This window comes from Heteronotia binoei, chromosome 13, assembly GCF_032191835.1.
Source record: "Heteronotia binoei isolate CCM8104 ecotype False Entrance Well chromosome 13, APGP_CSIRO_Hbin_v1, whole genome shotgun sequence".
Lineage (NCBI taxonomy): Eukaryota > Metazoa > Chordata > Lepidosauria > Squamata > Gekkonidae > Heteronotia > Heteronotia binoei.
This window is the reverse complement of record NC_083235.1, coordinates 16626913-16651800: the sequence shown is the minus strand read 5'-3', so window position 1 is coordinate 16651800 and position 24888 is coordinate 16626913. Positions and strand designations below refer to the sequence as shown.

General features: G+C 47.4%; 1 protein-coding gene across 3 annotated transcripts in view; it reads left to right on the top strand.

The window, feature by feature from the left end:
* The window catches only part of CDK16 (cyclin dependent kinase 16), a 102301-nt gene extending 83414 nt beyond the window's left edge, over window positions 1–18887 (top strand). For 2 of the 3 annotated variants that reach the window (XM_060252453.1, XM_060252451.1), the window contains 9 exons: window positions 590–652; window positions 2555–2678; window positions 4061–4181; window positions 4759–4856; window positions 5979–6084; window positions 8603–8645; window positions 10503–10593; window positions 14414–14491; window positions 16556–18887. In XM_060252453.1, the coding sequence (XP_060108436.1) occupies window positions 590–652; window positions 2555–2678; window positions 4061–4181; window positions 4759–4856; window positions 5979–6084; window positions 8603–8645; window positions 10503–10593; window positions 14414–14491; window positions 16556–16593 (762 nt within the window). In that variant the 3' untranslated portion in view covers window positions 16594–18887. Of the gene's footprint in view, window positions 1–589; window positions 653–2554; window positions 2679–4060; window positions 4182–4758; window positions 4857–5978; window positions 6085–8602; window positions 8646–10502; window positions 10594–14413; window positions 14492–15063; window positions 15114–16555 lie in introns of all 3 variants that reach the window. The other variant, XM_060252452.1, reaches the window with a different exon arrangement.
* Window positions 18888–24888: the final 6001 nt, after the last annotated feature.

Below are 24888 nucleotides of genomic sequence, written 5' to 3'. Positions count from 1 at the left end.
CCCCACCTGCCTCACAGGGTGTCTGTTGTGGGGAGGGGAAGGGAAAGGAGATTGTAAGCTGTTCCAAGACTCCAAGTGAAGGAAGGGGCATAAATCCAATCTCCTCTTCTTCTCCTTGCCCTACTCTCAAGTGGTCTGCTACTTTGGCTTTATACAATAAATATTTCTGTTCTGTTCTATACTGAAAGGTGATTCCCCCCCATCCCGGAATGAATGGTGCCCACTGACTTTAATCAGGGCTCTTTTTCTAGCAGGAGCTCCTCTGCATATTAGGTCACGCCCCCTGATGTAGCCAATCCTCCAAGAGCTTAGAGGGCTCTTAATACAGGGCCTACTGTAAGCTCTAAGAGGATTGGCTACTTCAGGGGGGCGTGGCCTAATATGCAAAGGAGCTCTTGTTAGAAAAAGAGCCCTGGACTTTGTAAAGAACAGAGTATGGCCCTACGCAGGCTCATTTTACAAGCCTTCCTGAGTTCCATAGGACTTGCTGCCAGGGAATTGTGTAATAGGATTACGAGCTTAATTCAAGACATAGAAGCCATGCCCGATTTTTATAGCCATCTCTTTTGCCTTTCTTCCCTCTCTGCAGGATAAAGACCTGAAACAGTACTTAGATGATTGTGGCAATGTCATAAATATGCACAATGTGAAGGTAAGGATTGTCTCCTCTCAGCCTCTGTAGATACCTGGGAGCATTTGGGAAGGGGGAAGGGCAACTTTTACAGGATGGTAAACCCAGGGCTAGCTCAGGTTGGTAAACCATCTTTTTTGAGAAATCGTTGCCCCTTTATAAATCTGTGGTGCGGCCTCATTGGGAATATTGTGTACAGTTCTGGTCACTGCACCTCAAAAAAAATATTGTAGCATTGGGAAAAGTGCAAAAAAAAGGGCAACTGAAATGGTTAATGGGATGGAATAACTTTCCAATGAAGAAAGTTTAAAGCTCTTGGGGCACTTTGGCTTATAGCAGGGGTTTCCAACCACCAGGCCATGGACCGGAACCGGTCCGTGGTCTGCTAGCAACTGGGCTGCTGAGCGAGGCAGAAACACCACACTGCCCCTGCCCGCCTGGGACTCAGTGTGGCCTCGCTCTGAGGCAGTGAGGCAGCCTTGGAGCAAGGACACGCCGCCTCTTTTGTCTGCCTGGGTCACAGGCTGGCAGAAGGGGCAGCACTGCTGCTGCCTTAGCCTAGCCCTTATTTATAGGCCCTCGCTGATCAGCTGATTGTCTTTAAATGGGAGGGGGAGACAGATCGGCCTTCTGCCACCTGGCCACCTAGCGGGGAGGCAGCAGAAACAACCCCAGTCTCTCCCCCCTCGTTTAAAGATCCCATGGGGCGCAGGCAGGGGGGCAGCCTGGGGCGTCAAAAACCCCAGCGCCCCCCCCCCCCCACCGGTCCATGGAAAAATTGTCTTCTACAAAACCGGTCCCTGGTGTCAAAAAGGGTGGGGGAGCCACTGGCTCAGAGAAACAAAGATTGAGAGGTGACCTGATAGAGGTTTACAAAATTATGCATAGGATACAGAAGGGAGAGAAAGAAGTATTTTTCTCCCTTTCTCACCATATAAGACTTGTGGGCGCTCCGTGAAATTAATGAGCAGTAGGCTTAGGACAGATCAGAGGAAGTACTTCTTCTCTCAACGAGTAAATAACATGTGGAATCCACTGCTGCAGGAAGAGTTGGCGGGCGGCTACAAGCCTAGACAGCTTCAAGAAGGGACTGGATAAACATACGGAGCAGAGGTCCATCAGTGCCTCTTAGCCACAAGGGTTTGTGGGCTCCTAGAATATAAGAACATCAGAAGAGCCCTGCTGGATCAGACCAGTGGCCCTTCTAGTCCAGCATCCTGTCTCACACGGTGGCAAACTAGTTCCTGTGGAGGGTCAAAAACAGGGCAGAGAGGCCTTCCCTTGATGTTGCCTCCTGGCTCTGGGATTGAGAGGCTTAGTGCCTCTGAATGTGGAGGTTCCCCTCAGTCACTGCGGCTAGTAGCTACTGATAGACCTCTCCTCCGTGAATCTGATCCCTTCTAAAGCTGCTTATTCCTGTGGCCATCACTCCATCCTCTGGCAGCGAATTCCACATTTGAATCAGTCTCCGTCTCAAGTAGTGTTTCCTTTTGTCTGTCCTGAACCTACTGCCCATCGGTTTCCTTGGATGCTCTCAAGTTCTAGCCTTTGAGGAGAGGGAGGAAAAGTTCTCCTTTGTCAACTCTCTCCACCCCATGCATAATTTTATAAGCCGCTGTTACATTTGTTTGTCTGTTATTTTTGAGATTTATATCCTGCCGCGCCCCACAAGTGGGCTCAGAGCAGCTCACCACCTAGAAGGTAATTAAACGATTCTATAAAACATTACAATGTCAAACATTACATCCGTAGAATCAGAACTTAAAATTTAAATAGCGTTCCTCTCTTAGCTGTCTCTTCTTTCTTTACAAACCGCGCCGTATACCCAGCTGTGACAGCAGGACTTGGGGGGGGGGGGGGGGACCTGGCAGGCATTCCAAAGGAAGAAAAAGAAAACCAACATGGTTTTGTTTCCTCTTCCAGCTATTCCTCTTCCAGCTGCTCCGTGGCCTAGCCTACTGCCACCGTCAGAAGGTGCTGCATCGAGACCTCAAGCCCCAGAACCTCCTTATCAACGAAAGAGGGGAGCTCAAACTAGCGGACTTTGGTGAGTGGGGAAAATAAATGAACTTCTCTCTATTGGAGAGTCTCCTCCAGTGCAGAGCTTTCCAACAGGTAGCTCGTGGTCCACTGGTGGTTTTCCAGATGCTTCAGAGTGGTCTGAGCATCTCTTAGAGCAGCAGTTCCCCATCCTTTTTGGTGCAGTGGCCCCCAAGCCCAAATTTATTTGGCATGGTGACCAATGTTCCCTCTAAGCTGTAGAGCAGGGGTGGCCAACGGTAGCTCTCCAGCTGTTTTTGCCTACAACTCCCATCAGCCCCAGCCAGCATGGCTGAGGCTGATGGGAGTTGTAGGCAAAAAAACATCTGGAGAGCTACTGTTGGCCACCCTTGCTGTAGAGTCTTGTGAGCAAAAATTCTACTTTGTGAACTACTGGTATTAAAGTTGTGAGCTACTGGCATTAAAGTTGTGAGCTACTGCATAAATTAGCTTGCTCTGGGGCCATTTTTCCTGAGACAAAAATGTGTGAGCTAGAGGCTAAAAAGTTCAGCACTCCATTTCCTACAATGCCAGCCAGATGTTTTTGAGAATCCGACTACCATTGCAGAAAGAGCACAGCTGCCCAAACGACGAACCTCCAAGCAAGTTTTGACATATGCAGCCTTTGCATATCCCAGCCTTTGACCAACCTCTCTTTCTCCATTACTCCTGCTAATCCCCACTAAGATTCTGTGGAGAGCCAGTTTGGTGTAGTGGTTAAGTGTGCGGACTCTTATCAGGGAGAACCAGGTTTGATTCCCCAATCCTCCACGAACACCTGCTGGAATGGCCTTGGGTCAGCCATAGCTCTGGCAGAGGTTGTCATTGAAAGGGCAGCTGCTGTGAGAGCCCTCTCAGCCCCACCCACCTCACAGGGCGTCTGTTGTGAGGGAGGGAGGCAAAGGAGATTGTGTTCACTCTGAGATTCATAGTATAGGGTGGGATATAAATCCAATATCTTCTTCCTCTTTTTGTAGCAGGAACTCCTTTGCATATTAGGCTACACCCCCCTGATGTAGCCAATCCTCCAAGAATTTACAGTAGGCCCTGTAAGAAGAGCCCTGTAAGCTCAGGGGGGTGTAGCCTAATATGCAAAGGAGTTCCTGCTACAAAAAAGACCCTGTATCCAGGGAAAAGGGCATCCTGGGATGTTTTTCGTTATGCAGAAGTAGCTCTCATTAAAGAAGGGATTAGTATTTATTTATTTATTATATTTGACTTATATCCCGCCCTCTCCGCAAGCGGACTCAGGGCGGCTCACAGTATCATTTACACAGTTAAACTAATAAAATATATAAAACCATAATTTACAATTCACAGTTTAAAAACATATTACAATAGTGACCTCTACCGTAATGCATATATATAATTTTTTTTTAATTCTGTCAGGTCTGGCCCGGGCGAAATCCATTCCCACCAAGACCTACTCCAATGAGGTGGTGACGCTTTGGTACCGACCCCCCGACATCCTGTTGGGCTCGACGGAATATTCCACGCAGATTGACATGTGGTAAGGAACTCTGTGCAGCCATCTGGAGACTAGGCCTACAGCCACAGATTTTATGGTTGCATGCCCCATAATTACTGTGGGGATGAGGTAGGATGGCATATCGTTGGTCAAAGAGTGATAGCCAAAGCCTAAATACCTTTAACCCAGTTTGGTGTAGTGGTTAAGTGCATGGACTCTTACGTGAGAGAACTGGGTTTGATTCCCCACTCCTCCACTTGCAGCTGCTGGAATGGCCTTGGGTCTGCCATAGCTCTCGCAGGAGTTGTCCTTGAAAGGGCAGCTGCTGGAAGAGCCCCACAATCCTCACTGGCCAGCCAGGCTCCAGGGAAGCTGCCACGTGGTTCAGTTCGGTCCAGCAATTGGGACAGAGGTTCCCCACCCCTGATCTATACAGATATCGAAGTGCCACCTGCTGACCACTGGGTTTCCATGTTAGATTCAGGTTGCAGAAGTTGGCTTTTCTTGGTGCAGGATTTCTGGGCCCAGAATCAGGATTCCATTTTGAAACAGTGTTTAAATGACAGGTCCTGACGGGTCATCCTGCTTCCCACTGACGCTTGTCTTTCTGTCCCCTCAGGGGCGTGGGCTGCATATTCTACGAGATGTCCACAGGACGGCCGCTTTTCCCTGGCTCCACAGTTGAGGAGCAGCTACACTTCATTTTTCGGATATTGGGTATGGGCCTGATGCAGGGTCTCACAGGGTTGCGTTGCTGATTAGGCACTGGGAAGCAGAGAAGAGGAAGCCCTCTGCTGTATTGTACTGTACAGTGAGTTGTGGAACACCCCCCCCCCCCACTCTGCGGAAATGGGCGGCAGAACTCTTCTGGATTTAGAGGGGGAGACTCCTGTCAAAACAATGGCCTTGAGAGCCAGATGGTGGCTTCATCACCTCAGCCCGCTCTGAGTATGCCCTCAGGGTGGAACTAAAAATGTCAGGGAGTGCATTTTTCAGGAGGAATGGGCAAGTGAATGGCATGTATTTGGGTGACCAGCTAGGGTTGCCAAGTCCCCTGCGGCTGCCGGGACACTCTAGGAATTTACAGGAAACTCTATGGTTTCACACAGAGACACTTTAGCAGTTTTGGGGAAAACTCTTATGCTGAACATAAGAGAAGCCATGTTGGATCAGGCCAATGGCCCATCCAGTCCAACACACTGTGTCACACAGTGGCTAAAAAAAACAAGTGCCGTCAAGGAGGTCCACCAGTGGAGCTAGAAGCCCTTCCACTGTCCCCCCCCCCCAAAGCACAAGAATACAGAGCATCACTGCCCCAGATAGAGAGTTCCAACAATATACTGTGGCTAATAGCCACTGATGGACCTCTGCTCCATATGCTCCATATGCTGGAGTGTCTCCACATGAAACCATAGTGTTTCCTATGAATTCCTAGAGCATTCCAGGTGCAACATGTCACTTTGGGATGCCGCACTTGCTGGTGAGGGAACTCTTTGGGAAGGCAGGGATTCCCCAGCGGGAACTATGCCAAACGCTTCACACGCCTGTTGAGTTCTCCCTGTATATGCCCTTCAGGCAATTTAAACCACTTTTCCTGAGCCGTTCCCAAAAACCCAAAGAAAGCTTGGCTGAGGGGGAGATAGTTTGTGCAGGGATTTCAGTGGACAGAATAAGCTAGGGTAACCAACCTCCAGGTGGCAGTTGGAGATCTCCTGGGTTTACAAAGCCAACTCTGAGGGCTTGTTACAATGCTAAAGCATTTGTTCTTCGGTTCAGGATGTTTGCAGTATTGCTGATTTACCCATCTCTGTTCCTTCTCCTCCTCCTCTGCACCATCAGGGACACCCAACGAAGAGACGTGGCCTGGAATCCTGTCCAATGAGGAATTCCGAGCCTATAACTACCCCAAATATCGCGCTGAGGCCCTGATCAACCATGCTCCTAGGTGAGTGTTGGCATATGGGTCAAAGGAGATGAGAGTCTCTGAATCCAGCATGGTTATTAAGAGGCAAACACGTTATGCATGTAGGAGTGTAGGTTGTAGTGTTTCTGACATCATGCCAGGCATTGCCCACACAATACTAAGCAGTCATGGGGTAGTGTTGTGATCCTAGACCTAGTGTGGCCTACAGGCTCCAGGCAAGCCTGTATTAGAGTAGCAACCAATGTTCCCTCTAAACTGCAGTTTTATGAGCAGAAATTCTACTTTGTGAGCTACTGGCTTTAAAGTTGTGAGCTGCATACATCTGTGTTCTCTGGGGTCATCCTTCCTGAGCGAAGACAAAAATGTGTGAGCTGAAGGCTAAAAATGTGTGAGCTAGCTCATGCTAACTCAGCTTAGAGGGAGCACTGACAGCAACCAGGTCTGCATCTCCCAGGATCCCTTATGTCCGTCTGATAGGGTGGGACCCGGAAGAAAGGAAATAAAGGGCCAAGCTAGAGAGTGGGAAGTGTTCTCTCTTGGAATGGCTGAACTAGAGAGAGGCTGCAGTAGGAGAGTTGCCTCATCCAAAGAGAGGTGAGCTTGTTTGAAATCAAAAGGAGGGAATGTTTAGTTAGTTGTGTCAGGGCTGTTATTTTCTTTGTACCACCTTTACTCTTTTTCCCTTTTCCACTGTTGCACTAATAATTGAAACCCACTTGTTTGTTCTTGAGCACTTACAAAAAGCTTGTTATTGTTATACTGCCTGGGTCCTCACGCCTCTTTGGTCAGAGGAAGGTATTTGCTGTGAAGGAAGGCAGAGGGGTTGAGTGGGTGATCTGGGCCTTCCCAGACAGACCTGTACCACAGTGGTGGCAGCTCGTAGAGGCCTTCCCTGGTCCCTTGCTTTTGACAGATGGTCATTGTTAATAATATATCATTGCTATTATTAGTCCACTGGGACTATCCAGGGCCTTTTTGAGCAGGAATGTACAGGTACGCAGTACCAACTGGCTTGGTGTCGGTGGTGTGGCCTAATAAGCAAAGGAGTTCCTGCTGGGCTTTTTCTACAAAAAAAAGCCCTGGGACCAGGGCTTTTTTTGTAGCAGGGACTCCTTTGCATATTAGGCCACACACCCCTGATGTAGCCAATCCGCCAGGAGCTTACAGGACTCTTAGTACAGGGTCTTATGTAATCTCCAGGAGCATTGGCTACATCAGGAGTTGTGTGGCCTAATATGCAAAGGAGTCCCTGCGACAAAAAAAGCGCTTCCTGGGACTATCAATATTTCTCACTGGGACCCAATGTATGATTTTTAAAAAACCCTTTCAGTCAGTTAGTGAGTGGATTATAAGATCAACAACATTTGACTCTTAACAGCAAAGATTCCAAGTAAAGCAAAATAAAGCAGTTGAGCTGGGATTGTGGGACAGAATGGGGGAGGAGGAATCCAGAAGAATACATGCACACCTGTCCACTGAAGACGATCAGCATAGGAAAGATTTAATCCTAAATAAGGCACCTCCGGAGCTGAACTATTACACTGCAGCGAGGAACTTGCTTTTTATTTTTCAAATAAAGAAATGAAATGTGCAGTTCTTAGGGGGCCGAAGGCTCCACTCAGTGTGAGGTTCTGCACTTTTTAAAGAATCACAGTTGTACATATGGCCTTGTGAACTGAGTGACAGGTGGCAGAGCCCTCTCGGGTGGGGAAATGTCCGTGTCATAGATGCATGCTGTTACAGCTCCTCTCCAGACTACAGAGATCAGTTCCCTTGGAAAAAATAGATGCTTTAGAGGGTGGACTCTCCGGCATTGTGCCCCGCGGGGGTCCCTGCCCTCCCCAGGCCCCATCCTCAAATCTTCACGAGTTTCTCAACCTGGATCTGGCAACCCTACAGCCCCCCCATCCCCCACCGGTAGCCGGGGGGGATCTGGCAACCCTAGACATGGAACAGATTTCAGCATGGCTGATGGGTGCATGTCTGTGTATTCTGGCTTAGAGTTCTCCATGCTGAGAATTTTCCTTCCTTCCTTCCTTCCTTCCTTCCTTCCTTCCTTCCTTCCTTCCTTCCTTCCTTCCTTCCTTCCTTCCTTCCTTCCTTCCTTCCTTCCTTCCTTCCTTCCTTCCTTCCTTCCTTCCTTCCTTCCTTCCTTCCTTCCTTCCTCCCTCCCTCCCTCCCTCCCTCCCTCCCTCCCTCCCTCCCTCCCTCCCTCCCTCCTTTCCCTTATCTTCTCTTCCCTTCCCTCCCTCCTCCTTCCTTTCTTCCTCTCTCCCTCCCTCCTTTCCATTCCCTCCCTCCCTCCCAGAATGCCTGTAATGATCAAGATATCTGCTGCAATACACTGATGGCTTTCTAATGAACAGCAGCCCAGGCCAAAAAGCTCTGCCATGTTCTCCTTCCCAATTCTCTTTTCCCCCACAAGAAGTCCTAGAAAGATGGTCAGCAGTTCCACAGACCTCTGTGAAGCATAGCCTCAGTTTCTCTAAAGGGATGCCTAAACTGACTTTCCCTCCTTTGTCTCTCTGGTACCTTACAGGCTGGACAATGACGGGGCTGACCTCCTAGGCAAGCTGCTGCAGGTAAACGTTGGAGTTGGGGGAGTTGCTTCTCTTCTCTGGGACCCGACCCCTTGGTTTCCTTCCCAGCCTGAGCAGTGGGATGGCCTTCCCTGCAATGGCTGGCAAAACAGATAGCTAGGAACCTCTCCCCTCCAGCATCCTGTCTCTCACACAGCAGCCAACCAGTTCCTCTGGAGGGCCAACAACAGGGCAGAGAGGCTGAGGCCTTCATAAAAACAAGAGCCCTGCTGGATCAGAGCAGTGGTCCATCCAGTCCAGCATCCCGTCTCACACAGCAGCCAACCAGTTCCTCTGGAGGGCCAACAACAGGGTAGAGAGGCCAAGGCCTTCATAAAAACATGAGAAGAGCCCTGCTGGATCAGAGCAGTGGTCCATCTAGTCCAGCATCCCATCTCACACAGTGGCCAACCAGTTCCTCTGGAGAGCCAACAACAGGGCAGAGAGGCCGAGGCCTTCATAAGAACATCAGAAGAGCCCTGCTGGATCAGACCAGTGGCCCATCTAGTCCAGCATCCTCTCTCACACAGTGGTCAGCCAGTTCCTCTGGAGGGCCAACAACAGGGCAGAGAGGCTGAGGCCTTCATAAGAACATCAGAAGAGCCCTGCTGGATCAGACCAGTGGTCCATCTTGTCCGGCATCCTCTCTCACACAGTGGCCAGCCAGTTCTTCCGGAGGGCCAACAACAGGGCAGAGAGGCTGAGGCCTTCGCCTGGTTGCCTCCTGGCTCTGGGATTCAGAGAATTTGTGCTTCTGAATGAAGAGGGTCCCCTCAGACACCCTGGCTAGTAGCCATTAATACACTTATCCTCCATGAATCTATCTAATCCCCTTTTAAAGCTCTTTACTCCTGTGGCTATCACTACATCCTCCGGCAATGAATTCCACATTTGTGTAAATTATTGGAAAATGCTATTTCCTTTTGTATGTCCTGAACCTTCTACCCATCAGCTTCCTTGAATACGCTCAGCAATTGGGGAGAGGGAGAAAAATTTCTCTTTGTCAACTTTCTCCACCACATGCGTAATTTTATAAACCTTTATCGTTCCCTTAGACATCTAAACTGAAAAATCTCAGACTCTTCAGCCTCGACGCTAAAAAGTCCCAGACTTCTAACTTAAATTTAACATTTACATTTAAATTAGATCAGATGTAGATAGATGTGGTCAGCTGTGTGGCAGAATAGATTACGTTTGTATTGTTATGTGACAAAATGCTTTCTTCAATAAAAGATGCTGGGAAATTGAAAAACAAACCAACAACTGTGTGACAGAATTTATGCAGCTGCAAAAAAACCAGAAAGGTGTAGCAAGGTTGTCCTCCTTTTCACTGACTGGAGTGTTATTTGAAGCGAACCTGCTTGATCGGGGGCCCTCACAGGAGCCTTTTGAGTGGGAGCACTCCTTTGGCGGAGATGGTCTTTCTGGTATGAGTTGAGTAGGGCAGTCATAAGGTAAAAGGTAAAGGTAGTCTCCTGTGCAAGCACCAGTCATTTCTGACTCTGGGGTGACGTTGCTTTCACAATGTTTTCACAGCAGGCTTTTTTACAGGGTGGTTTGCTATTGCCTTCCCCAGTCATCTACACTTTCCCCCAGCAAACTGGATCCTCATTTTACTGACCTCAGAAGGATGGAAGGCTGAGTCAACCTCGAGCCGGCTACCTGAATCCAGATTCTGCCGGGATCGAACTCAGGTCGTGAGCAGAGCTTAGGACTGCAGTACTGCAGCTTTCCCACTCTGCGCCACGGGGCTCTTAGTAGGGTAGTCATATGACCCTTTAAACCTGACCCAGACTTTGGGATTGATCTTTCTCTCTCTTTCTCTCTTTCCCTCTCTTCTCCCCCCCTGTTCCATTGCAGTTTGAGGGCAGGAAGCGGATCTCTGCAGACGAGGCCATGCGGCACCAGTTCTTCCACAGTCTGGGAGAGCGAGTCCTCAAGCTCCCGGACAGTAGGTGCAGGCAAAGGAGGGCGGGAGGGGGGCCCAATCAAAAGGGTATTTGGGCAGAAACGTGGCCAGTGGTGGTGGGTAGTATTTACAGCAGCGGATGTATTCTATGTGAACGTGGACACCATGCGTGAACGTGACAAAGGACCACGGTGTTGTCGACGAGCCGTAATCTGTCAGTCCTCACGAATGGGACCCCAGCCATTATCAGTTGATAAACTGACATGGGCAGATTGCAATCTGTGGGCTCGCACTTTGGTTTTTTAAAAAAAGATCTTTTGCTTCTGCTGTAATACGGAGAGCTAAAAGATTAAACCATGGAAACCTGCAGTCAGGTATCATTTGCTCACGGTGTGAAATCAAACACATTGTTCCGCATATTTGTTCATCCTCACTGCTCCCTTCTGTGGACTCATGATGCTGCAGAGACGATGGGATCAACAACAGGCACCACTTCTCCCTATGACTCTTAGAAGAGCCCCTTCAGAGTCATCCTGACAACCCTGTGTGCCCCTTTGGCTCTTTAGTCCACATTAGAGAGCCAGTTTGGTGTGTAGTGGTTAAATGTGCAGACTCTTATCTGGAAGAACCGGGTTTGATTCCCCACTCCTCCACTTGCACCTGCTGGGGTGGCCTTGGGTCAGCCATAGTTCTGGCAAGAGTTGTCCTTGAAAGGGCAGCTGCTGTAAGAGCCCCACCCACCTCACAGGGTGTCTGTTGTGGGGGAAGAAGATATCAGAGATTGTAAGGTGCTCTGAGTCTCTGATTCAGAGAGAAAGGCGGGGTATAAATCTGCGGTCTTCTTCTTCTCTCAGCCCCACCCACCTCACAGGGTGTCTGTTGTGGGGGGAAGAAGATATCAGAGATTGTAAGCCGCTCTGAGTCTCTGATTCAGAGAGAAAGGCGGGGTATAAATCTGCGGTCTTCTTCTTCTCTCAGCCCCACCCACCTCACAGGGTGTCTGTTGTGGGGGGAAGAAGATATCAGAGATTGTAAGCCGCTGTGAGTCTCTGATTCAGAGAGAAGGGTGGGGTAAATCTACAATCTTCTTCTTCTGCAGCCCTTTCTTTAAAAGTCTACCTCTAGTACTTACACAGGCATTCTCAGGTTCATGTATAACTGTCCACTCCCTACTATTTCATTCATTCGCTCTGCCTCTGGGATTGTTGCCTGTTATATCCCGCCCCCCTCATTCTTGGGTAACCTCCCAAGCAGCCTCCCAGTCCATACACAGCTCCTCCCTCTGTCAGGACTGTGGGGGATGTTCACTTCCCAACCAGATTGACAAGTAGTGTTCCCTCTAAGCCGAGTTAGCGTGAGCGAGCTCATAGATTTTTCACCTCCAGCTCACACCTTTCTGTCTTAGCTCAGGAAGGATGACCCCAGAGCACAATCATTGATGCAGTCGCTCACCACTTTGATGACTGCAGCTCACAATATTTAATACCGGTAGATCACAACGTAGAATTTTTGCTCACAAGACTCTGCAGCTTAGAGGGAACATTTATAGAATCGTAGAGTTGGAAGGGACCTCTAGGGTCATCTAGTCCAACCCCCTGCACAATGCAGGAAACTCACAAATACCTCCCCCTAAATTCACAGGATCCTCATTGTTGTCAGATGGCCATCTAGCCTCTGTTTAAAAGCCTCCAAGGAAAGAGAGTCCACCACCTCCTGAGGAAGCCTGTTCCACTGAGGAACCGCTGTAACGGTCAGGAAGCTCTTCCTAATGTTGAGCCGGAAACTCTTTTGATTTACTTTCAACCCATTGGTTCTGGGCTACCTTCCGCACCATTCCACAACATTGCTGACAAGTACCCTTTCCCATAGAAGTTGGACTGTTTCTGTTGCTGAGGGTTGTGTCAGACGATGGGATCTCAAATTGACCAGACCTTGAATTGTTGCAAAGTTAGGCTTTATTTGATAATCCATAAGCATCCGAACGAAGGAAAATTGAGACTGATACGTTGTAGCACTAGATGGCAGGCTATATTGGGGTACATCAAAGGGAACTATACAAAGCCACAATTCTAAACATTGCTGAGGTGAGGTGCAAAGATTCACACGGTCTCCCTCTCTTATCTTATTGTTACTGTTAGTCTTCCGGGGATGGCCAGGCGGCTATCCCTGGAGGCGCTTTATCTTCAAAGGAATTTCTGCCTTTGTTAGTATCAAGGGAAAGAAATGTTCACATCAAGCATTGGCAACATCTGCACTTTCTACTTCGATATGCAAGGTCTTTTCTCATGGTTAGTAACAGCGCTTAAAGATGGCGACAGTCCAGCTAAGCATTTTATTCAGTAAAGTTACATCGGCTGACAGGTTGTTCCTCTGAGCTATTAGGATGTTCGTAAGTGTTCGGCAGTATCATCCCAGCTGTGCCAATCACTGCCTGAGGCTCTTATCCCCACAAGCAAAGCGCAATATAGATAGCACTTCTTTCCGCCATTGGAGGATAACTTACAGATTAATAAGCAAGCTAGCTGTCACCTCCCTCGCCCTCAAAAGGGGGCCATATGTTAAGATGCCGGTAATGTGTCGCTGTATTTATAAACTTTTCACGGTTTTAAATTTAAGCAGCCAAAAATTCTTTGAACAGTTGGCCACCCTGGTAATGATGTATATTATGTAATTTGTTGAATTCCGAGGACTGACGCTTGTTGAGGAATGTAGAGATCGGTCTCCAGCTGGAATGCAGTTTTAATGCATTCATAATTGGCTTGAATTTGGAAAACCGGGGAGAGGATTTTTAAAATTCAGTTTTGAGAAGCACTTTAAAAAAGAAAAAAAGTCACACCATTCATATCTGGGAATGTGGCTTTAAAAATGTGAAGTAAGTCCAGGCATCTCCAACTTTGTGACCGTGGAGTACCACAGTGCCTTTTGATGCATCTCGTGGTGCGCATGAACAAGTAGGCAGGGCCGGATCTAGGGGTGAGCAGAGGGGGTGCCAAATTGGATATGGAGTCCTTTCTATTCTGTGGGCTTATAAGATAGAATGGGCCCATAATGGGCATCATTTTTTAGTTTTGTCCCCCCCCCCTTCAAAAAACATGCAGATCTGGTCCTGGAAGTAGGTTGGGCTTTTTCTCAGTAAGGCTTCTGATTAACCATTGGACATAAGAACATAAGGGAAGCCACGTTGGATCAGGCCAGTGGCCCATCCGGTCCAACACTCTGTGTCACACAGTGGCCAAAAAACCCAGGTGCCATCAGGAGGTCCATTAGTGGGACCAGGACATTAGAAGCCCTCCCACTGTTGCCCCTCCCAAGCACCAAGAATACAGAGCATCACTTCCCCAGACAGAGAGTTCCAGCATTTGATTGGCTGTGTAGATTTTTTAGAATGTTGCTTTGGCAGCAGCTTCTATCACAGCACAAGGATCTTTACTTCATGACTGAAGGCAGGGCTTTTTTTGAGTAGGGACACAGCCTTGGGGTCTAGGGTGTGGCCTGATATGCAAATGAGTTCCTGCTGGGCCTTTTCTACAAAAAAGCCCTAACTAAAGATAAGCTGCTGCAGCCATTTTGTGGTTGGCTCCACCACCTGTGGCAGCCATTGTATGGCAGACATTTTGTGACTGAGCCCTCTCCCCCGTGCCAGAATTCAAAAGGTGCCCACAGGTTCAAAAAGTTTGGCAAATCTGATTGGGACTATAAATGTATATCTTTTGATTCAGGAATATGATGATTGGGGAAGAGGCAGAGATTTTTTTGTTGTTAGTGACTATTGAATTGCTCACTCAAGAATTGTTCTAGACTAGCAGATCGAGTAAAAGGCGTTTGTTCCATTTGCTTCTTATTTTTCCATCTCCTCCTGCAGCCACATCAATATTTGCACTAAAGGAGATTCAGTTACAGAAAGAGACGGGGCTGAGATCAGCGTCCCTGCCTGAATCAGGTGAGCCACTCTTGCCCCTCATCAGGAGTCCTGCCCACCTTTCCATCTGCCCCGCCCACTGAGAATCAAGCCCTGCCCAGTTTTGCTCCAGCTCTTTCTCCCAACTTTTCGCCCATCATCTTTCACTTTTCCTACTTGTAAGTCCCCAGAGGCGGCCCAACCCCACAACAAGCCCAAGGCGTCTGTGGGCATCTGAGCAGGAGATGAAGTAGTCCCTCTCATTGGGGTACAACTCCCTGCTTATCACAGTGATGCATAGGAGGATGTCTGAGTCTCCCCGTATTTATTAATAGGAAGAGGACAGCATTTGGATCTCCTAATGTGGGCAGAGAAATGTCTTGGACTTGCCCTCGCTAAAGCTGTCTCCTCCTTACAATTGGCATATTCCTCCAATTCAGCACAGAAGATCCCTCAGGAACCACCTCTTTGCCGGTTGTTCCTTCTCTTTTCCAAATGCCTTTGAGAAGGGAAAACACCCCATCTTCCACCATGCCCCCCATGAACTATACAGTGTCCAGTCCTTGCAGTAATACTCTGCAGCTGAGCGGTGAACAGTCTCTCCTCTCTCACAGGCAGCGCCGCGTTCCAGGTAGTGGACACTGAATTTTAGCCACCGAGTCAGGTATCTGTGCCCCTCCCCTTTTCATCAGCACCCTTCTTGTTCTCAGCATGACAAGTGGCATTCCCTCCCCTTACATCGGCACACGGTCATAGCCCTTTCACCCGCATCCGAACTCTAGTCCTCACCTGCATCCGAACTCTTACCTTTTCCCTTGATACACATCCACACGTGGATGTTGTATTGTTTGGAATTGGAAGCACGGGAGTGGGGGTTAGGATGTGGAAGGTACAGGAGGGGTAAAGGTGGCAAAAGAAATGCAGAGATGGTACGGTGTCTGAGAGCCAGTTTAGGTTAGTGGTTAAAGTGCCGCACTAGGATCTGAAGGGCCCAGGTTTGAATCCTCACTTTGCCTTGAAAGCTTGCAGGGTGACCTCGGGTCATTCACTCCGTCTTGTCCTAATCTCCTCAAACAGTGAAACAAAGGGTGCGGGGGGGGGGGGGAGACTGGAGTATGCCGCCTTTAGCTCTTTATTTTATTGACTTTATTAGCCTATCTTTGTCACTGAACATATGAACATGAACATATGAAGCTGCCTTATACTGAATCAGACACTTGGTCCATCAAAGTCAGTCTTGTCTTCTCAGACTGGCAGCGGCTCTCCAGGGTCTCAAGCTGAGGTTTTTCACACCTGTTTACTGGACCCTTTTTTGGAGATGCCGGGGATTGAACCTGGGACCTTCTGCTTCCCAAGCAGATGCTCTACCACTGAGCCACCATCCCTCCCTGAGACTTGAAGTGGATTACGGAATATAAAGGAATCAGGACAGCAGAGTGTTAACAGTGCCATAGGATTATGAGTACAGAATTGGACAACCCTGGAAATAAACAAGCAAAAGACCTGCTTATTCGTGAATCAGGAAGTCCCTTGTTGAATTTTATTTATTTATTTCAATGTTTCAGCTGCCCTCCCCTGGCAGATCGGGCTCATACAACATAGTCAGGAAACAGCAATTAAGAACAGGCCAATAAAGCTATTAAAAACAGGCCAATAAAGCCTGGATATCTTAATTGCTGTAAGGATGGGGATGAATGTAGTAGGAAAGGAAAACGCTGGACATGCTAAAATATAGATGGAACTTTTCACCATATATGGTGGACTCGTAAAAAAGCAAAAAGATATTGGAAGGAAATACATGGGAAAATGCAGGGCGCATTAAGTCATCTCTCCAAGTTTAGAAGAATGGGAAAATAAACGTGCAGATTATGCAAAATTAACAACCTATTTGAGAAGATGGAGTGTTTACTATGCAAGCAGAAGACAGATTTAGAATGTGAAATAGGATGGGGGTGAACAAGCAGAAGGAAAGAACTGATAGGTGGAAAAGGAAACTTTAAAGAATATAGTAAACTGGGGCGGGGGGCGGTTAGGGTGATGGTGATGTTTCCAGAGAGGAGAGTGGAGGCAGAACATACCTGAATACTTTCTGTGTTTTTCTTTCAGTGAATGGACAGAACGGACGACCGAGCCTGCTGCTTTGAAACCCCCCCCCCTCCCGGATCTGGGTTGGCGGGGCAGAAAATAAACCAGCTCCCCCACCCTGGGCACACCCCTACTGCCAGCTTCTTTGTGTCGAACTGTGGAGCGAGGACTCAGGCTGGGAAATTTGCAGGGGTGAGGGTGGGGGTCACGATGCCCTGGAGCCGAGGATAAGCACCTCCTACCCCTGGCATCAGATGGCCAGGAACTGATAACTCCCTCTGCTGCTCAGATGGACCCTCCCTCGCTCGCTCTCTCACTCACACACACACACACGCATGGTGTTTCATTTTATTTTTTAAGTTTTTTATTTTTTCAATGCGATATGATAAATATTATATTTACAGATATTCATAAAGAGAGACACCTCTGCTCTACCCTTTCCCGTTGCGGGGAGCATACAGTATTATCTGCAAGGGAGCCCAACCCCACTTCAGCCTGATTGGGCAGAAGGGCAGGGAGGAGAGATGCATGGAGGGAAAGGGGGAGAAGTATAAGGGTCCTTATCTGTCTAGCCATCTTCTGCACTCATGTATATCTTGCAAGTGGGGCAGGCGAGAGGTACTTTGGTTATCTGAAAGACGAGTGGATTCTCGCTTGGTTTGACATCTGCCCTGTTGTCTCCCCTTCTCCTCAAGTTGTTATTGGCTTTGGCTTGGGGTGGTAGTCTTCCTGGAAGGGAGGTGTGTTGAAAGCCCACCTGCTGGGCCAGGGGAACAGGTATCCTTGGAGGCCTCTTTTTTGGGAGTGGTATCCTTTTCTTCCTGTCTATCATCCTTTCCTGCTTGGTTATTCATCTTTCATGCTGCATGGAGTCACCCCTTGCCCCATTTTCCTATCTGCTTCCACTCAGAGGTGTAGTCCATGACTCCCCGTTTTTTTCTTCACATTTTAGTAGAGGCTTCCCCCTCCCCCTTTGCTTTCCTTTGTCTTCCTCCGATCTGTGCCTCGCTTGGGCTCTCGGCGCACATTTGGTCAGCTCTGTCATCCTGGCTGCGTTATTCCTGTTGATCAGTCATGCCGCTTGCATGACTTGCTTGCTTACTCAGGGTTTGTACGTAGTCCTTTATAGACCCGATCCATCGGGAACTTTTTAGGGCAAGCTCTGTTGAAATGAATAGGAGCCGCTGTCAATAGGGCATGCCCAGAAGAAATTTCCCTCTGGATTGGATCTTGTTCCTGCCCTCCCCTGATACTTAAGTCTTTGGCAATTACGACTTGTTGCTTGGTCTCAGACGACATTTTTTTTTTTACAGTACTCGAGACCTTTTTCTGATATTACAGCGTTTCTGAAGTCCTCGCTTGATCTCTGCACAGATCATTTTTTTGCAGCCGCCTTGGTGATTACTCCCAACTTTTCTTTTGGTCCATAGTCTTCACTTTTATTCTCTGCAGTCTGCAGCTGTTCTTGGCAGTTGCTCCTCAGTCCTTCCATAAACCAAGTCGTCCAAGGCCCACCTCTGGCCTACGTCAAAGGTCAGCCGACAGCTGTTCTGATGATAACTAGCCTCCATTTTGCTCTCTCTCAGAACACCTTATCAAAAAGCTGAGAGTTTTGAGTAAGGGGTTATTCAGCCCCTATTCTATCAAAGAGCTACTTAGAGGTTAATTGGCCTCTTTCTCCTTTACTCAGTGAGCCTTTATCTTATGGTTTAACAGACACATTCTTAACTTTTACTGCTGTATGCAGCACTGACTCCAAGGCTATTTGACCCTTTCACACACACACACACATAAAAAAACCCACTTCCGTCTCCGTGACTTCTATTTTATTTTTTATTTGTCTGATGTATGCAATCTATTCTTACACAAAAACTTCCCAGCCTTTATTTATTTAGGCTCCAAAATCTCTGGAGAATCCTGCCGGTATGTAGGAATCCTCGAGGACTTTGATTCCCCATCCTTCTGCCTCTCTATTACAGAGAGATACCTCAGAGGACAAGGGAAATATCTCCAGTCCCCACTCCAAAAGCTAAGCTTTTTTTAAAAAAAATATTGCAGTACTCTAAATGCAAACGTATTGCAGCTCCCCAGGCGGTCAAGATTGTTTCTGTAGGTCAGAGCCCAGAGTCCTGGGTGGATGGAATTCTAGGATGCCGATCCACTCCCGCCTTTTGTTGTCTTTGCACGTATAGACAAGGTGGCACCCAGCCTTCCTCCCTTCAATCATGGCCTATATATATATATATGTAATTTGTGTGTTTGTGTGTATATATGTACATATGTAACCATTTTTATATGCAGCATGAAACGCTTGTAAGGTTCAAAAAATACCTCCCCTCCCTCCTGTTAGAGCCATATTGTTATTATTACTACTACCCTCTGGCAGCGTAAAGGATTGCTGAAGGTGCGCCGCCTCTAGAGGGGGGGTGCGTGCAGAAACGTAGTCTTGCCTTGCACTGGGCTACAAGGAATCAGTGATGCGGGAGGCCTCTTGTGTGGTGGAGAGATACAAGGAGAATCCCACCGATGGAGGCCTTGCCCACTGCCTGGGGATAACCACCGCAGTGATAACACTGAGGGGAACCTAATGCTCAGGGAAAAAAGAGGGTTGTGTTTACAGAGAGGGTCCTAATAAGCAGGAAAGAAGAGCGCCTTTCCTTCGGTTTTCGGAGAACAGCAACGCTAGCCCAATAACCTGCCTGCATGAGCCTCCTTCTCTTCCTGCCTGCTCTCTCTAGGCTCTGGCCTCTTGGCTCCTCTTTTTCCGTCTATTCCCTGGGATGCCCCTTATGACTGAAGAGGCTTTTGTTAGGGGGACCGTTTTCCTTGACCCCACCTAGTCTTCCTACTAAGATCTGTTTCTTTAAGAACTCCAGGCCCACCGGGATGAAAGTTTTCCCTGCCTTTGTCTTAAAGAAATACTAGCCATCGCTGGGTCCAAACGAGTCAACCTTCCTTTCCACGGGAGCTTGCTCTTTGGAGTGCACGGGTCCTCGTCGCTCCTCCTCTTCCAGCCCAGGACCAATGCAAAGCCACAACTTATTTCTTTGACCCTTCTTAAGGTCATCGATATATAAGGCGGCCCTGGTTCTAGCTTCCCAAGCTGAGCCCTGGCTCCGGAGGGCATGTGTAGGGAGACGCCAGAAACAGCAGAGGTGGGACAAACTGCCTTAATTATGGTTTGCTCGTTGCAGATGGAATGCTTAACCGTGGTTAATATAAACCAAAGTCTTGGATCCTACAAGTCATTTCTATGGACAGGGCATTTTCTGCCTTCACAGGACTTCCCCAGTGCAGCCCAGTATGTCCCTGAAATGCTACTTTGGACCATCCATGGAAATGCTCTTATGGCTCCAAATAGGGCTCTTTTTCTAGCAGAAGTTCCTCTGCATATTAGGTCACGCCCCCTTGATGTAGCTAATCCTCCTGGAGCTTACAGTAGGCCCTGTACTAAGAGCCCTCTAAGCTCTTGGAGGATTGGCTACATCAGGGGGCATGGCCTAATATGCAGAGAAGCTCCTGCTAGAAAAAGAGCCTTGGGTCCAAGCCATGGTTTGCAAACAACTTCAGCCTGTGATTTCACATCCTGGTTTGCAGCCAATCCTTAAACCATGGTTTTAGGTATGCAGTCCCTTTATCCATGGTTAAGGACCTCAGTCCTTGGTTAAATTTACATCTGTTCAGGGCCCATGGAAGTTCCTGTTACAGTGTAGTCTGAGTGGAGTTAGTGAGTGGATATCAACCAAGAAATACAGCGATACTTTGTGGGGCGGGGGGAAGTCCAGAATCTAAATTTCTGTTTTCTCTGTTACTGGAAGACAAGAAATGGGAGTACAGAGAAATGTTGCAGAGTTGGATACAACAAATGGTACGACTAACCTGCAAGCGTAAGCCGGCTGTATCCCGTTTTGATTGTCATGACTTCTCCCCCTTGTAGTTTTTGGAGGGTGCCATGATAGTTAAACTCGTTGGTTCACTGTATATGGATGGATTCTCAGTCAGTATCTAAGAACTGGGATAATCCAGCTTGGTTGTTGTGAGAGGGAAACCCAAAGAGGCCTGTTGAAGAGCGAATGTGCAGAGGATCTGGATGAGTTACTTTTGGAGGGGTGTGCTGGTTGGACGAACCCGTCAGAACTGACATTTCTGGACCGGAACAGATAAGTTAACTTTTTCTTGCAGTGAACAAGAAGCTCTGAAACTGGATAGCCATTAGCATATGGAATGGACGCTATCCGCGTGCTTCCCTCCGCCTTTTGCTGGGGTGGATATGGAGTCTAGTTCTCCTGTTAGCGGGAAAAGGATACCTTGTAAAGAACTTGAACCAAGGAGGCAGCTTCTTTGCTTTAACAGATCAGAAAGCAACGTTCATTGCAGAAGAAGATTCGGTGGTAGAAAAGAACGTGCAGAATTCTCTCTCTCCCAGCTGCTCCTCCACCCCCCTATTCAGGGTTTTGCACCATATCCAAATGTACGAAACTGATTAAAAAGTCTCCAAGAATGTTTGTGTGTCTAACGTATCTCTTTTGGATTCAGATGGAAGAAAGTAGAACTGTATTGAAGGGACGAGGAATCAGGTACAGTGAGCAGAGCTACATATAGCTGGTAGGCAGTGGCTTAGAATGCAAAATGGTACAAATTTAAGATCCCATGACAGAATAGTAAAGTTAACAGCATAGTAGATTTAACAAATTGAGCAAACCTTTGATCTGGGTAACATGAGCATGAGAACCCAATAAAACAGCAGTAGAAGAAGAAGATATTGGATTTATATCCCGCCCTCCACTCCGAAGAGTCTCAGAGCGGCTCACAATCTCCTTTACCTTCCTCCCCCACAACAGACACCCTGTGAGGTGGGTGGGGCTGGAGAGGGCTCTCCCAGCAGCTGCCCTTTCAAGGACAACCTCTGCCAGAGCTATGGCTGACCCAAGGCCATTCCAGCAGGTGCAAGTGAAGGAGTGGGGAATCAAACCCGGTTCTTCCAGATAAGAGTCCGCACACTTAACCACTACACCAAACTGGCTCTCTCAGTAACATGTCAAAATGTGAGAATGTCTGCTAATCACTATTGTTAACAGATACTCTCACATTTTAACATGTTACTGTTCTATTGGGTTCTCACACATGTTACCCAGATCAAAGGTCTCCTCAATTTGTTAACTTTGCTATGCTGTTAATTTTACTATTCTATCATTGGATCGTAAATTTGTACCATTTTGCATTCTAAACCACTGCCTACCAGCTATATGTAGCACTGCTCACTGTACCTGATTCCTTGTCTGATGAAGTGTGCTTAGAGCACACGAAAGCTTACGTTCTGAATAAAACTTTGTTGGTCTTAAAGGTGCAACTTGACTCCTACTTGGTTCTGCTGCAGACCAACATGGCTGCCCACCTGGATCTATCTGTATTGAAGGGATTTATGCAGAAGATAGAATTCCCCTGCAGTCCGTGCGGGCAGCTGTTACCTCTTGGACTGCACACATTTTTTATTCCAGATCATCTCTCTATTCGTTACATTCTTGAAAACACCCTCCCAAGCATTTATATATAAAAAGCCAGTTCCCACTATTGCATAATATTATATTCTACTTAGAAATATAAAATTTCCAGCAATTTCAAAGCCATGGGGTAAAAATAACCCCCCCTTGGAAACAATCCAGAAATGTTGGGGAAAATTGAAATATATGCAATACTTACTTATCCTACAAAGCCTAAACTAATTTTACTGCTTTAACAACACAAAATGCATTTTTATATTAGCCTATAAAATGCAATACTTGACATATTTATGGAATTTAAAAAATATAAATTCCTTAGGTTTGTACAAGCGAAATTGCAAATATACCCAGCAGGTGAGAAAACACTGTTAAGCTGATGCACTCTATGCTAACTTAGTACACAAACTTACATTTTTGCTATCTGGAGACCACTAAGTTTTCAACAACAAAAATCAGTTGTCCCCTCAGGCTTTAGTGCAGTCCCTGCCCCATTTTCTTCTGATCTTTCCCCCCTCCCCTCCATGTTGCAAGATAGGAAGTTAGGTCAAAAAGACAACAGAAGGAACGCAACTGGTGAGAAACAATGGAAGCCCTGCATGCTCTCGTGAAGATCCGCTATCCTTCCGGGGTGGAGAAATACATCTTGGATTTAAAAGCTATACGTGTCACAGAATCATAGAGTTGGAAGGGACCTCCAGGGTCATCTAGTCCAACCCTCTGCACAATGCCGGCGTGGCGTAGTGGGGAAAAGCGGCAGTTTCGGATCTGGCGTGATCAACCGGGTTCGAATCCCTGTCTCCTCCACGAAACCTGCTGGGTGACCACGGGCCAGTCACGTTCTCTCAGCCCCACCTACCTCACAGGGTGCTTGTTGTGGGGAGAGGAGGGGGAGGTGGTTGTGACCCGCTTTGAGGCTCCTATCGGCGGCGAAAGGCGGGAAACAAGCGCCGACCCTTCTAGACTGTGTTGTAAGCCGCCCTGAGCCACTTGTTGGGAAGGGCGGGATAGAAGTCATAAAATAAATAAAAATAAATAAATAAATGCAGAAACCCCACAAATACCCCAAATTCACAGGGTCTTCATAATTGGTAGCATGCCCACTTTGCCTTTAAAAGCATTTTGCTCATTCAGAACAACTATATAATAGGAGGTTTTTTCAGTATACCCCCAAATCAGTAGTCCCCCAAATCCACTGGAAAACTTTGGGTAAAAAATGCCTTGGGACAAAAATGGGAGTCCTGGAGCGTAAGGGGAGAGAGGTTGCTACCTGAGAGGTATGATTTGGTGGAAAGCACCTCAGCGTGCAGAAGGACCCAGGTTCGATCTCTGACAGATGGTAGACCTCCACCTGAAGAATAAGATGATATTGGATTTATATCCTGCCCTCCACTCTGAGTCTCAGAGTGGTTTACAATCTTCTCTATCTTCTCCCCCCACAACAGACACCCTGTGAGCTGGGTGGGGCTGAGAGGGCTCTCACAGCAGCTGCCCTTTCAAGGACAACTCCCACGAGAGCTATGGTTGACCCAAAGCCATTCCAGCAGCTGCAAGTGGAGGAGTGGGGAATCAAACCCGGTTCTCCCAGATAAGATTCCGCGCACTTAACCACTGCACCAAACTGGCTCTCAGACCCTGGAGAGGTGCTACAGGTTAGTACAAAAGACACCTTGATAGACTGAGGTTCTGGCTGAGCAGAAAGCAGCTTCATGTGTTGCCTGTCAACAGAAAAGCACCTGCTCAACTTGCAGAAGATCCCAGGTCTGATCTTTATTTCTCTGATCTCATAGAGGAGGTGACGGGTCCCACAAGGGGTTCAAATAGAGACAGTGGACTTTAGCAGAAAATAATGTTTGAAGTACAGAGGGATCCTTACCCATGACACTGAAAGCGAGTTCTCAGAGTTCTAACAGATACACCATGCTACCTAAATAGTGTCCTCTTTCATCTCCAGTTGCCCTGTGACCTATTCACTATGTATTTACTATGTTTTCATTATCATTTACTATGTTCAGCAATTACATTTCTTTAATGTGCATTTCAGCGTTATATAGATAACCTATAGATAGACAATACTCCCTCTAAGCTGTGGAGTCTTGTGAGCAAAAAATTCTAATTTGTGAGCTACTGGCATTAAAGTTGTGAGCTGCTGCATAAATTAGTTTGCTCTGGGGCCATTTTTCCTGAGCTAAGACAAAAATGTGTGAGCCAAAGGCCAAACAAATGCGAGCTAGCTCACACTAACTCAGCTTAGAGGGAACACTGGGATAACAGGCAATTTCTATTGAAAACGATTACTATTTTCTTCTTCTTCTTGGCTTGACTTCGCGAACGAAGATTTAAGAAAGGTGCAGTAGTCCACATCTGCTGCAGGCTCGCTGGTGGCTGACAAGACCAATGCGGGACAGGCAGGTCCTGCCACAGTGGCTGCAGGGAAAAGTCTGATTTAATGATTACTATTGACCTATAGATAACTGCCACATACTCATGGCAGGCAACTGTTCATTGTGTCTGTCCATCTTCAACTTCTAACTTCTGCATCTTATCTCTCAGGCTGGGTTTAGGACAGACATCAGCATTGTTTTATATTATAGTACAGCCCTAGACCTACTCGAAGCAGGCACGAACAGTCTTAATGTGACACCTTTTACATGATGTCAGCAGCATTTATGATATTGCCAGAATTCAGGCAGAGTTTAGGAATTCAGGACATATAAAGATTCAAGGCACACAAAACGGAGTCGGGTTTTTTTTTGTTAATTTCTCCATCATTCTCCCCCATTTTGCTTGTTTACAAGCACTTTCCCAAGTACACTTATTCACGCTTCATTTTACACTTTATGTTCTGGTCTTCCA